At 48.1% G+C, this 14,430-nt stretch overlaps 2 protein-coding genes across 2 annotated transcripts; both read right to left on the bottom strand.

Moving 5' to 3' along the window:
- Positions 1-1,168: 1,168 nt before the first annotated feature.
- Positions 1,169-3,921, bottom strand: LOC311342990 (alpha-N-acetylneuraminate alpha-2,8-sialyltransferase ST8SIA3-like; the record flags this gene model as incomplete). Its single annotated transcript, XM_084467841.1, has 4 exons — positions 1,169-1,451; positions 2,600-3,157; positions 3,264-3,386; positions 3,764-3,921. The coding sequence occupies 4 exons, from the start codon at positions 3,919-3,921 to the stop codon at positions 1,169-1,171; spliced, it is 1,122 nt and encodes a 373-aa protein (XP_084323967.1).
- A 526-nt stretch (positions 3,922-4,447) lies between these two features.
- Positions 4,448-8,259, bottom strand: LOC311343497 (cyclin-G2-like). The gene is made up of 8 exons (XM_084468358.1): positions 8,208-8,259; positions 7,620-7,743; positions 6,739-6,876; positions 6,379-6,632; positions 6,189-6,267; positions 5,963-6,061; positions 5,476-5,672; positions 4,448-5,189 (listed from the first exon to the last, which is right to left on the bottom strand). Exons 2-8 carry the CDS (start codon positions 7,740-7,742, stop codon positions 5,156-5,158), a joined length of 924 nt encoding a protein of 307 aa, XP_084324484.1. The 5' UTR covers position 7,743; positions 8,208-8,259; the 3' UTR covers positions 4,448-5,155.
- Positions 8,260-14,430: the final 6,171 nt, after the last annotated feature.

A 14,430-nucleotide genomic window follows, 5' to 3' on the forward strand; every position in this document is an offset into this window, starting at 1 on the left:
TATAAAAACAGTGGGTTTATCTGTTCAAATATCACAAAAGTCGAATGTTATACAAGTATATTTATAGATAGTAAAATAATAGCTTTTGCCTTTGTTAACATAATCTACATAACTATGATTTTGTTTCAACATGTAATAGTTTCAATTTAAGTAATAAAAGGGATTGACAAGGTCTGATGTATGTGTCATCATTTATAAATATTGTAAATAAGACTTCCTGATTGTGTGTTAAAAGGCTTTTTAATCGTCAGCTGATACTTAAATCCTCTATAATAATCTCTTGTTTCTCTTCTGTGTCGTCATAAGGTTAGCCTATGGCTTATTCTATGGAATGTTGGTTCTTACTCTGAAACTTTATCGATTCTGTAGAGGAAAACAAACGGTAGCAGGACGTAGAATCAGCTGGAAACAACACTAGGTCTGACTTGTTGCAGGAGCACAGCATTGTAAACAAAACAAACACCATACCCAATATCTGTGCCCCCTACAGTTCTTGAATTTTGACTTTTCCAGTGGGCCTAAGTTAATAAAAACATTATTTCCCACTGTGAAGACATAGAATAGTAGAATAGACTGAAGAAAGAAAAAGGAAAAGAACACTGATCTAACTCCATCCCTGAGATCAGGCAGTGCTTAGAGGGCAGAGTGGGCGTGCCCTGTTAAAGGCCTATATATAGGCCTATATATACGGCGTACAGCCCTGTTAAAGGCCTTCTAGAAGGTTTAAAGCACGTTCCAAAATCAATAGCCAGTCCTTTGTTTCAAAGCAGAGATGGTCAGATGCTCTATAATTAAATAGCATGTGGAATTAATTGGATCTGGCCTGTGATTGTTGGAGCAGTGTTGGTTCCGGCCACGCCGCTATACACCAGCGGAGGCTGGTGTATACAACAAGCCCCCGAGTAAACTTGACATCTTTGTGTGAGAAGTGTCGCTACCGACACGGGCGGCAAGGGCTGACATACATGTGTTGTCGTGGAGGAGGATAGGAGAGGACGGGAATGTCTCAGTTGAAATGTCTCAGCGCCCATCATGCATGTGGTATATGCGCCATAGCAAATGTGGGGAGGGGCGGGATGTATCTGGGTCACAGCCGCTTCGCTCTCGGGTTGGAGGGGTGTGGAGGTGTGGGGTGGGAGGGGAAGGTAGGAGCCTCTCACTCAGATTTTTAGGCACAGTGTGACAGGCTGAGCTTGGTCACACCCTCCCCATGCATCTTGTACAGCAGTCTGAACTCGCTGGGCAGCTGGTGGGTCTCCTGCCACTTGGTGGTGAACTTGGTGCCCTTCTTGTCATAGTAGTGGTAGGGGAGGTCCTTGCCCGTGTTGGGGTCCCAGCCGAACGGCCAGAAGCCGTACAGGTGGATCTCCTCACACATGGCCGAGGCCAGCGTGTACATGAGGATTCCAGTGCTGAGACGCTTGGGGGACAGGTTCTTGGTCTTCCAGTATCTGTGGGAGGGAATGGTTAAGTTAGTAAAGGAAACTGTGATCTGTAAAGATACTTGCACACCGCCCCAACAAACACCAACACTTGACTATAGAATGTTGGTCACCATTGATTCCAATTTCCTTGGTTTATCAATTATACTTAATAACTTAATTTGCATTTAAAGTGTTTTAGTCTAGAGTGACCCCCTCAGGTCCACAGCCGTCCTAGTCTCTAGTCTAAAGTGTTTTAGTCTAGAGTGACCCCCTCAGGTCCACAGCCGTCCTAGTCTCTAGTCTAAAGTGTTTTAGTCTAGAGTGACCCCCTCAGGTCCACAGCCGTCCTAGTCTCTAGTCTAAAGTGTTTTAGTCTAGAGTGACCCCCTCAGGTCCACAGCCGTCCTAGTCTCTAGTCTAAAGTGTTTTAGTCTAGAGTGACCCCCTCAGGTCCACAGCCGTCCTAGTCTCTAGTCTAAAGTGTTTTAGTCTAGAGTGACCCCCTCAGGTCCACAGCCGTCCTAGTCTCTAGGTGTTTTAGTCTCTAGAGCAGTCTTTCCCAAAGACTGAGTCGCGACCCGCACGTGGGTCGCAGGATATTTTGGGTTAGGTTAGGTTTTTTTTACACATTTAGCATTTAAAAAAACTTTCAACAAGAAGCATGTTTTTGATATTACTGTGTTGTTCTGATCATTTTACTGATAACATTGAATCTAGTATGAAAGGCTAGCATACATTGTGTTCGTTTTACTGATGAGAGGAAATAAAAACAATGAGAGCCAAAACAATAACAACATAACTCCGCCTAAATGCATTTATTTGGTCTCATTTATAAAGTATTTAATACGTGTATTATGTTTTCAATAACAAGTGCATAAAACAAAGTTGTGATTTATCTCTTCGAAATGGCTGGTTTAAGTTCATATATAAGGGGACGCGGAATTGGCAGTAAAAACGTTCAGGCATGTTCATTTATGCACAAATTTGTTATTCTCACGATTTTATAGATAAGGCCTTTTGTGAATTGGGTCGCGATGGTTTGTCATTTAAAAAAAATGGGTCCCCAGAAAAAAAGTTTGGGAATAGATAGCAGGTCCACAGCCCTCCTCCACTCTGAAGTCTGGCTGGTGATAAGAGAAGGCAGTGTATGGAGTCCCCCTCCCTCACCCTCTTACTTGTTGACGTCCTGCATGATGTTGCCGGGCCAGGCCAGCTCTATCTTCAGCTGACCCTTGTGCTCTACAAAGAAGTCCACCAGGGTGCGGGTCACCGTGGCTGAGGTGTGCAGGAAGAAGGCAGGGATCCACAGGATGGCCCCCTCCAGCTTCTTGACGTTCAGGAAGAAGTTGTTCCGGTCCTGGATGGTGAGCAGGTTGTTGTAGTAGCGCTCCAGGATGCTGGGGTTGAAGGTGGTCATGTTGGTCTTCCTGCCCACGTCCTTGTAATACACCTCTGTGGGCGCGAAGTTACAGCGGAAGACAAAGTCGGCCTGGTCGATCTCACTGCCGCAGCGGCTGCCGGTGAGAATCCCGCTGTTGCCCACCACAGCACACACGTTGTAGTGCTTGTTGTAGATGGGAGACGTGTCGGGCAGCAGGGACTTGAAATTGTTGCTGATGGAGAACACGTACTTGTTGCTGGAGTAGTCAAAGTGCATCAACTGACCCACGCGGACGCCGTTCTTGGTGAGGGAGAAGTTGTTGGCGATGTCGATGAAGTGGAAGATCTCTTTCCTGGAAGACATGTTTGAGGTTAAAGCCTTCGTCACACACACACTCATAGCAGCACTTTCAGTGAGAATCATACGACCCAGAGATAGATACAGTGGAAGTATTTTACCTTTGAAGATAAAAAGCAGTCCTGTTGAATTTCCATTTAGAGGGTTTTCCTTGCAGCTCTTCGTTCAGTGCGTTCGTCAAGGGGATGAAGGATGGGTCCAGGAAATTCATGGCAAACTGAGACCTGAGGATAGGACGCATTAATGTGTGGATTTCCTTCGAAAGGCCGTCTGGGATGTGTTGTGAAGAACCCCATTTCGGTTCCATGGCCTACTTTACTCCTAGCACCATGGACAGTTCTCCTGTTTGATTCACTTAGTTGACGTTTATGTAAAGAGTCGACTATACCGGGTGAAAACACTATACAACCTAACGTGTAGTGAAAAGGGTAGGACCATCAATAGAATTGGCCGCCTATACTTTCAGTTGCATATTCGGGTATTTTAAAGGAACGTTTCGGATAACAGGCCCAAATCCAGCTTTCACTTCTATTCCGACATTGCACATTTTCATTCAAATTCGCATTACATTAAGACGACACTGTATCGAAAAGCCACTCACCTGAACCCCGCGTGGAACATGATCCTCGGACCCCCCATGTCGTACTTGGAGGAGCTGAGGAAGCTGTCTTTGCGCAGCGACACATAACTGATGAGGGAGAGGATGAGCAGAGCGACGCTCAGGATGACCAGACCCAGGGCGTTCGCGATACGCACCATCTTGGTGCCTTCTCATTCCCCTGCCAGGGCCTATGCAGTCATCGGAAGGGGGAGATTTGGTCAGGGTTCTTTTCCTTATTGTGGTTTCGTACAGAATGTCGCCGAGTGAAGTTACGAGTTCATATTTTCCTGTGAAATGAACGACGCAAAAATAGCCTATCTGTGCGCTGTGCGTGGAGGATGATGGTCGGTCGTATGTCTTGCAGCGCGGATCAGGCTCACTTTCCTTCCTTCCAGCCCCTGTGGTTCCACAGCGCACTGCAACACACTCTCGGTAGCAGCCCGTTTAATCAAGGAGAGGGTTTTCGCTCTCTCTTTCCCTCACGCACACAAACACAGACAAGCCCTTAGTATGAAATAAATCTTGTTTTATAATTACATGAATGGTTGGAGGACCTCCCTCCATTCATCAGCTTATGCCAGACATGCTCCAGTGAGTGCTTATGAAATTATAAATCCGCCTAATATCGTTTCACAATCTAGCAAAAAATCCCGTGAACCAAGCTGAATCTTTTAGCAGTTTTTATTTGATTTATTTTTTTAGGACAGGTCCTACCTGTATGGTAAATTATTGGTAATCTCTTTTTTTACATTAGACAATATATAGTATTCACATGACAACACATGTTTTTGTACTCTTTCTTAGATGTTTTTTTTTTTTTTCGTTTTTGAAAATATATATTTTATTTTTTACAATGCTATTTTAGACAGTAACGTGTGCATTCATAATTCAATGTCATGCATACACTGTCCTTCCATACATAGGCACAACCATCCCATACTACATATCACTTCTCTTCAACATTATACAGCTGTAACACCATATGTATTGTCTTCAGTATTTTAAAAAAAAACAGCTCAACATCTGCTGCTGCAAAACAACCAAACACATATTTGTGCTTTAGAAGGTCTCTTGGAATACATCACGTTAGCATACAACCTGACACCAGACACAGAGAACGTCTCAAATCAAATAAAACCATCACGGCTACAAATACTGACATAAAGCTGCTGAGACATTCAGTCCACTGAAATTAGTAAAAGCTACTTACAGAATCGTAAGTAAACAAAAAAAAGTAAACAAGACACTGGGTTCCACCGGTGCATAAGTGTAAGGACACGGAACAGGTTAGGACTAAAACACACAACACCCACAGCTCCACACAGGGACAGAGGTCACGGGGTGGCATAGGCTCCTCGGCCGTCGCTCCCCGGGGCGCTGTAGAGGCCGTCCTCACACACAGCTCATGTCCTCACACCAGTCCTCGCTGGGGGGAGGGAGAACACGTCATTGAAGGCAGAAGGGAGAGGAGGCTGCATTTAAATAATCTCTTATTGTTGTTACTATTAACAGGTACAGTTTACAGACAGACACGAGCAGACACTTTTATCCAAAGTGACTTCAGATACAGGTCCCAAACCGGCTCCTTCATCACCGGAACCTTCTTAATTGACTCAGTAAACCACCTTGTAGCCCAGTGTAGATACAGATAGATAACAGATAGTTTTGCTTTCCACTAGAAGGACGCCGAGTGCCGCTGCCCAGGCCGTCACCTCTCATCCCGGCCGGCCTCGGGGATGCTGGGCAGGCTGGGCACGTGGCAGCGCTTGGCCCGCAGGCTCTGGGCCGTGCGCCTGGACACCATCCAGACCAGCTTCTTGTTGTCTGGTTTGGTACATTCCCCCGAGTAGTACTGGGCCATGCACTGGGCCACCAGTTCCCTCCACTGGAGCAGCTCCCCCTCGCTGATCTGTGAAGACGTCAACAGAGACATGCCAATAAAGCTTTGTAGTAACAGCCACGGTGCAGCATGTCCGCCCTCCACAGAACCACTGCCAGACATGAGACCCGGCGCCACCGCTGCCCACAGAGATTAGTTCCCCCCTAAAACATTTTTTTAAGAAGCTTACATACTAATGCTCGTCAATTTGGGATAACATTTGGGAGCCATGGGGACTTTGGCCAGACATTACCTTAAAACAATGTGCTGGTATTTAATAATGCTTTAGAGATCCACTGACTGTATTGGATCGTGTTTACCTTAAGGTACTGTTGAAGCTGCTGAAGGGCCTTCATGGCGGTGGTGGACCGCAGTGCTGTCAGCTCCTGGGCGATGAGAGAGAGAGCGAGTACAGATGGCTGGAGGGAAGAGAGAGAGACAGAGAGAGAGAGAGACAGAGAGAGAGAGAGAGAGACAGAGAGAGAGTCGGTACACGCAGAGGGAACAATGCTACATGTCAAAATGTGGCCGCAAACGGATCCTTACTTTAGCTTTGGAGAACACGAGCCGGCACGCGCACGCCTTCAGCTGTGCCTCCAGGGTGCCCATGCTTGGGAACTCCTCCCTTCAAATTGAGTCAAGTCATCTGATGTGATGAAACGTTTTGACCCGCAGTGCCATGCAGACCGGGATAAGGCATCAATAATGACAGTGAAGAAGAGTGAGCGGCCCTCACCTCCCAGCGCTCAGAGATACGAAGATGGCGTGGTAGAGGCACAGAAAGGTCAAGGCTGTCACGGCGCGCGGCTCTGGGCTGCAGAGCTTCTCAGAGATGAGCTTCTCCATGCGACTGAGGTCCGACACGGTGAACCTGCTGTGGCTGATGCGGATGAGCTCCTGGGTGGGCCAGACGGAGCGCTCCTCCTCCACCAGCTGGGCGGCCATGTGGAGGCAGCACACCCCGATGCACGGCAGGTGCTTGGCCTGCACCTGAACGGGTGAACAATGGTCAATAATCGTTTGTGCCAAACATAAATAACTAATCATTGAAAATGTGAGGAAGTTACACATGTATTGTTAAAACAAAAACACACACCTTGACGATGGTGAGGAATCTGTCCAGCATATTGACACCCTGAACAAAGGTCTGGGTGCTGTAGCCCAAGAAGCTACTCAGGCCCCACAGCTCCTCCACATTGGCGTCCCTGCATCTGGCTGATACTGCGTTGTGGTTCTGTAAGGCACACTCAGTCATTAGGGTAGAAGCAGCAATGGGTATAGCCTGCCAGCTATATACATATAGCGTAGTGTTAATCCAAGCCTTATCTAGCTGCTGCCACATTAGATAAGCCTACAGGAGATGTTTTTCTGGTTTGAACCATTAAATATTATAATTAATTTCCAATATCATTAAACAATGTCATTATAATGAGTTTGGCTTTATTGGCATTTGATTTGACTAGATCAATGGGTTTTCACTGAATGAAAACATAAATGTGATAATTCACTGTTTTTATAATTTATCAGGTGAAAATACAAATCATGCTCATCACCTCAGAATTCAATAACTAGACCAAATTCAGATGTTTCTCTTGCCTGCTTGTCTTACAAAGCAGGTCAATTCAATAGCCTACATCAGTTACCTTTATTGACCAGCTAGTAAAAAAATTAATCAATAACATATCGTATTGACAATGAAACATATAGCTGTTGTTGATATTTTTTGTTGGTCCAGGCATTTTACAGGGTTCTTATATCATATCTTTAACATAACACAACTGATTTGAGTTGTTTTGAATATTAGCCTTATACGTTGTTTATTATTATAATAACAAGAACGGAGCTTTTATTATTTAAAGACACGGATTTAGTTCAAATACAATTTATTTGATATATTTACAGCATCATTTTCCAGCCGTATAACCAAGCCCAGACATCTGTAAATAAGAGTCCATCATATCTAGGTCAGTGGGTTACCTCCGCCGGAGCCGCCTCTATCAGCTTCAGGCCTGAGTCCCGGGGTAGAAAGCTGGACTCCTTTGCACAAAATTGATTCAGCTCTTTTAAGATTGAGCTGTCGATGCTCTGGAGATCCTTCATCCTGTAAAACGACAGACACCTTATCTGCTGTGGGGTCCACTGTTGACCTCAGGGGGCGTTTCCTTGTAGTCCATTAGGCCACACCCACTAGGTTTCGGGTATCACAGGCTCTCTGGGCATTTCACTTTCCTCGCAGACTAAATAATTGTGTAGATAACCCAGACAAATGCGTTTTCTTTGTATTTGCGTTATGCCTTCGGTCAATCTGCCTTTCACCCACACACCAGAGCAAAGAAACGGTCGATATTCCTCTTGACGTCGGAGAAGAGTCAGCATCGGGACTAAAAACAAACTAGGTCAAACTATGTCAACACACGATATGCTGTTTTTTTCTTAAACATGCGACAACCACACCGACGACATTGGGGGCTCTTGATGAACAAGTCGATGGCAGAAACAAAAACATGTACTCAACTGAGACAGAAAGACGGCTTGCAATACTAACGCGACTTGCGTTGTTCTTACCCTTCTTATCGCAGCACGCCATCAGCACTTGGGAGAAGCGACTTAAGAAAGCGATTGCGCATCTACGTTGCTTTGTACGGTATAGCGCAGGGACTTCATGGTGCATTGAAGTGCACCTCGTAAACTCGGAATTATGTACTGAATGGTCACGAAAGTGGTTTAAAGGTCCTATATATTATGCTATTTTGTTGTTAATCATTTCATTTGGGGGTACTACTAGAATAGGGTTGCATGACTTGATGTTAAAAATGCCCCTTGTTATTCTTACTCTGTTCATTTCTGCAATTTCAGCATCTTTCAAAAACGTTCTGTTTTGTATCATGTCACTTTCAGCCTTCCTCTAGCCTGGCTATTGCCAGACCAAGGGGTCTTGGTCTGGTCTGGGGAAGGTGCTGTCATTTCAATTTACACGTCTTTATGCTAAACCAGCCAATAGCGCGCCAGGGTGGGAAGCCAGCTTGGTGATTGGCTCCAGCAAAAGCGCATCGGAAGCGGAAAGAAATGTATTGCTTCTCCAGACCCTTCTGCAGGGTGAACTCACATTGCAGGCAGAATGGGCGGGGCTACCCAGTCTAGCCTTTCTCACGAGTAGCCCAGTCTGCCGTGATTGGTCAGCACGCCTACTCTTACTGGTCTGTTTCTTACTGGTCTGTCTCTTTCCGTCTGACTCAGGCGCATAGCCACATAAGGGCGAACGTGGGCCAGTGCCTGTATGATTGACAGCTGGCCCACCCTATCAGAAGTGCAAAATTAGGCAGCTTGAAATAGACCTCTGAAGAATAGGTCCCGCCTCCGAGGCTCCCGGTTCCCTCGGTCAAATGTCTATGGGAAATAACATGGGGTTTTTGTAGGTGGCGAAGAAGTAAAAGCTGCGTCACGTTTTGAACCACACACTTGGGAGGGTCGTGACGTCCAAAGTCTGCGCAGATCTGTGTTAGCATAATGGTGCTATCCATTTGTATGGTACGCCGGTACGTGCTAGTTGTAAGTTGTAAATCTCACAGCTTTCTTTCGGCATTTAACGGAGGAACGCCCCCTTTTGGTCGGTCCCACTCTTAGTTCTGAGAGTAGAGCGAGTTCAGTGATGCCGACCGTACGACTCGAAACAAAAATGGCTGCGCCCGTAAAGAGATTTATTTTCTTTGTATTTGCATCACGCTGGTCATTTTAATGTAGATTTTAAATGCTCTTACACACTTGACTACATTGCTACTTTATTCCGGTCACCAATTTATGCATTGCACGGTGCAATACAATGTAAAGTTGTGTTTGTTTTCGAGCTGGTTTGCTAAAGAGCAGTGGTGGGTGGAGTACTAATCTATACTCAAGTAAAAGTATAATTACTTCCTTCAAAATCTACTTGAGTAAAAGTAAATATTCCAATTGGAAAACCTACTTGAGTAAGAGTAAAAATGTACTTTGTTATATTAAATTACTCAAATTACAAGTTACTTTACATTTGTAAATTGAGTGCTTGGATCAATGAAAAATACATAACATGTGAGTGAGTGAGAGAGAGAGAGAGAGATGCACTCTTTAAACATTTCTTCATAAGTTTCTTTATTGTGTGTATTGTTCATTAAACATACATACAACAATACATACAGCAAAAAATTAAATTTACACAAAAAAATTAATTTCAGCTCTATGCATATGACAAAAGGCAAGAGAGCAAAAGAGCTTCATAGGAACACAACCAATTAAACACTAACCAGGGCCCCGTTTCCCGAAAGCATCGTTAGCCTACGTGGTTCGTAAAGTTCATTGTACGAGCATCGTAGAGTTTTCACACCGTTTCCCGAAAGCATTGTTGCGTAACGAATGTCATTAAAGCCCTCGAAGCTAACGAGGGCTCCAGGGGCACTCGTAGAGAGCTAAGAGCATTGTTACTATAGCCTCAGTCACCAGCTGGACATTCCGTGGTATTGGATGTGTTTTATTAAAACACGTCATCCAATACCACTGAATGTCCAGCTGGCGTAATTTCGCAATACCCCAAAAACAGTGGTTACTGCCAATATATTACTCGTAGACTACTGTTAGATTTAAACAGCAAAGATGCGGTGCAGTGATGCGTGCCTTTCCCACTTACATTGCCCGCACCATCATACCCCTGCCCAACAATATGGGCAGGATCTAGACCAGCAACAGCGACATCCGTGTCAATGCCTCTGCATTTGAATGATAATGAATTAATGGAATGTTGCATTTTTAATGTTTACACCAAATATTCTAGACTAGAGAGTGCACGCCAATCAATGAAACCTTATGCGGAATCAGAGAAAGTCTGCCCTCTTTGCAGCGCAAAGCATATTTCAGAAATCAGCACATTTAGATAAATGCTATAGTTGTCACACAGACACATTTTTTATTTTTCTAATATGGAATTATTTCAGGGGGGGAAATGCCGTGAAAGAATGTACGCCACTAGGCCTAATCAATTGTGTTTTACTATTTGTAGTATTCATATTAGTCTATTATTTTCGTAGGCTACTCTGCTGTTGTCCTTGATCGGGAGATATTGATTTGCTGCCACAAAATATAGTTTAATCTTACAACATTCTTGCGTCTCCCCCACCTACAGAGCCCATTTCAGCACTATGTCAGTGGACAGCTACAAGCCTACGAACGTCGTAAGAGCAGTGCACGCACGTTCATGTTAAGAGGAGTTTCGGGAAACACTCGAAAAAAAATTACGAAGCATCGAAAGATCCTTCGTAAGAATGATCGTACGAACGTGGATCCATCGTTATCGGGAAACGGGGCCCAGGCTGGCTTGGTTAGCTGATTGGCCAATCAGATTTGTCTTGACGCGATTGCGATCCAGCCTACCCATAGCATGCACGCACACTCACAGCCAAACACAACGACAAACAAGTTCCAGAGTGGTCTGCATACAGAGTGTTGGAGCCACTTTGATATTTATGTTTGCAAATTCATTTGAGTGATTAAGATTGATAACGAAAGTTACGTATGTAACTACGGTTCTATGAATCCCGGATGACCGCCAGAGGCGGTGCTTCAGCACTGGATGTCTCCATCTCGCGCATGCGCAGGTCGAGTGTTTATACCAACAGAGTCACCTGTGACCCCTGATGACACCTGCGAGTCTATATCTTCCGGTGACATCAGAGGATCGGTTCCTGCAGAATCTTCTCGCGAGCCCACAAGGATTCTGAGTGACAGGACGCTCTGGCGGTCATCCGGGATTCATAGAACCGTAGTTACATACGTAACTTTCGTTCTATTTCATCCCTACTGACCGCCAGAGGCGGTGCTTCAGCACTGGATGACCCATAACAGCAAAGTCACGAGGAATGCCAATACATCCCTCAGTGAGAGGAAGCAGTAGAGGTGGGCAGCAGGGCCACACCCAGTGGATGGGGAGTGGCCACATTCACCCGGTAGAACCTGGAGAAGGTAGTCGGTGATGCCCACGATGCCGCATCACAGATGTCCTGCAGGGGCACGCCACGCAGGGCCGCCCATGACGTAGCGACAGCTCTAGTAGAGTGGCACCTCACCCCGGATGGCAGGGGGCGACCACTGTGTCTATATGCCTGGGTGATGGCATCCACAACCCAGTGCGACAGTCGCTGTTTGGAGAGAGCACAGCCTTTCTTGGGACCACCGTAGCAGAGGAACAGCTGTTCTGACCGTCTCATGCTTGTGGTCAGACTTACATAGACCCTTAAAGCCCGCACAGGGCACAGCAGTCCTGACTTTTCCTCCCCTGCAGGGGGGGTAAACTGAGCCAGGTGGATAGGCCGGTTAAGGTTCGATGGTGAGAGAACCTTAGGAAGGAAAGCCGCATTCGGCCAGAGGGTGACCCCTGAGCCGTCTGAGTTCCACCTCAGGCATGATTCGCTCACAGAGAGAGCATGCAGCTCCCCGACGCGCCTTGCTGAGGTGATGGCGAGGAGAAAGGCAGTCTTAGCGGACACCCACTTCAACTCCGCCTGTGCCAGGGGCTCAAAAGGTGGCAGACACAGGGCATCCAGCACCAGGGGCAGATCCCACACTGGAGCTCGCTGTGCCTGTGGGGGTCGCAACCTCAAGGCTCCCTTAAGGAAAAGGGACACGAGTCTGTGGCCCCCCACGGTGTTGCCATCGACACGAGCATGTCGGGAGGAGATGGCTGCCACGTACACCCTCAGGGTAGCCGGGGATCGTCCGCCCTCCAGAAGGGACTGTAGGAACTCCAGAACCTTTGGAATTGCACAGTGCACGGGGTCCTCACCCCTGTCTGAACACCATACGGCAAACAGCTGCCACCTGTTCGCATACTGCATTCGGGTCGAAGGCGCCCTGGCGTTCAGTATGGTATCCTGGACGGCGTCTGAACACCCTGTCAGCAGCGGGTCGGGCCCTGCAGTGGCCAGACCCAAAGCTGCAGGTGCTGAGGGTCGGGGTGCCAAATCTGGCCCCCCAGTTGGGACAGGAGATCGACCCTGTCGGGGAGACGCCACGGTGCGCTGCGGCAGAGTCTGTGCAGCAGAGGAAACCATGTCCTCCCCGGCCAGAAGGGGGCTACCAGCAGCAGGCTGTGGCCCTGTTGGAGGACCCTCTGCAGTACCTGATGAATGAGAGGGATCGGTGGAAAGGCATAGAGGAGACTCTCTGGCCAATCGTGGGCGAGAGCATCCTGGCCCAGAGGGCTGGTCTCCTCTGCCAAGGAGAACCAGAGGGGGCAATGGGTCGACTCCTCTGTGGCAAAGAGGTCTACCTCTGCCATGCCGAGGACATCCCAGATGTTGAGCACCACCTCTGGATGGAGCCGCCACTCCCCCGGTGGAGGCTTGCCACGGGACAGGAAGTCTGCAGCCTGGTTCCGTCCCCCCGGCAAATATATTGCCCTCATGCTGGCTAGGCGGGGGGCCGCCCACAACAGGAGGTCCCGGGACACCTGCAGCAACCGCGCAGACCTGGTTCCCCCCTGGTAGTTTATGTAAGAGACGGCTGAGACATTGTCCGTCCGTACCAACACGTGCTTTTCTCTTAGGAATGGGAGAAAGGACTGCAGCGCCATATGCACTGCCCGTAGCTCCAGCACATTGATATGTTCTGAGCGGTCCGGTACGGGCCACAGCCCTTGAGCTGTCCGGTTCTGCCACACAGCGCCCCACCCTGAGAGGGAGGCATCTGTTGTGACAGCCTCCCGACGGGATGCAATGGAGCCCATGGGCATGCCCTGAAGGAGGAAAGACCTCTCCCTCCATGGAGCCAGGGCAAGGAGGCAACGCCGTGACGCCCTGAGTCTCCTGTGCCGGTGCCGCCTGGCATCCAGGTGGAAGCTGTTCAGCCACCTCTGAAGGGGACGCAGTGACAGCAACCCTAAGGGGACCACCGTGGCAGCAGCCGTCAGCTTGCCTAAAAGGCGCATATACAGGACATAGCGCAGACAGCGGTCCTCCCGAAAGAGGAGAAGGAGGCGGAGGATGTCGTCCACACGCCTGGGTGATGGGCAGGCCTTCATGGTAATGGCATCCAGAGTTATTCCCAGAAAGAGAGTACTCTGTGAGGGAACCAGGCAGCTCTTCTGGAAATTGACCCTGAGACCGAGCTGGGCCACATGTGAGAGAAGGGTTGCAGTGTCCCGGGTCACCTGAGACCGGGATGGTGCACAGACCAGCCAGTCGTCCAGGTAAGGCAGAATCTTTACGCCCCGCGACTGCAGGGGTGAAAGTGCTGCCGCCACACACCTGGTGAACACCCGTGGAGAGAGGGAGAGGCCGAACGGGAGCACCCTGAACTGGTAATGGTGGCCCTGAAAAGCGAACCGCAGAAATTGCCTGTGGTGTGGCGCTATGGGGACATGGAAATATGCATCCTTCAGGTCTATTGAGGTAAACCACTCCCCCTCGGCAACAGTACGTAGCACCTCTGCAGTGCTGAGCATGTGAAATCTCAGGACCTTGAGGAATCTGTTGAGTCCCCTCAAGTCGAGGACTGGGCGGAGTCCGCCATCTTTCTTTCTGACAAGAAAGTAAGTCGAATAGAACCCCCCGGGTGGTAACAGGGGGTCTACCGGCTCGATGGCACCCTTGTCCAGGAGGGCAGACAGCTCCTGGTTGAGGGCATGAGCTTTTGCCGGGTCTTGAATGATGGTCATCTTGACCCGGCCGAAGGCTGGGGGCCGGCGTCGGAACTGAATGTTGTACCCGTGGGTCAAGGTGGAAATCACCCACGGGTCCCTGGTGGAAGCAGCCCAGTAACTGAGCTG

Source organism: Micromesistius poutassou, assembly GCF_964030765.1.
Source record: "Micromesistius poutassou genome assembly, chromosome: 5".
NCBI lineage: Eukaryota > Metazoa > Chordata > Actinopteri > Gadiformes > Gadidae > Micromesistius > Micromesistius poutassou.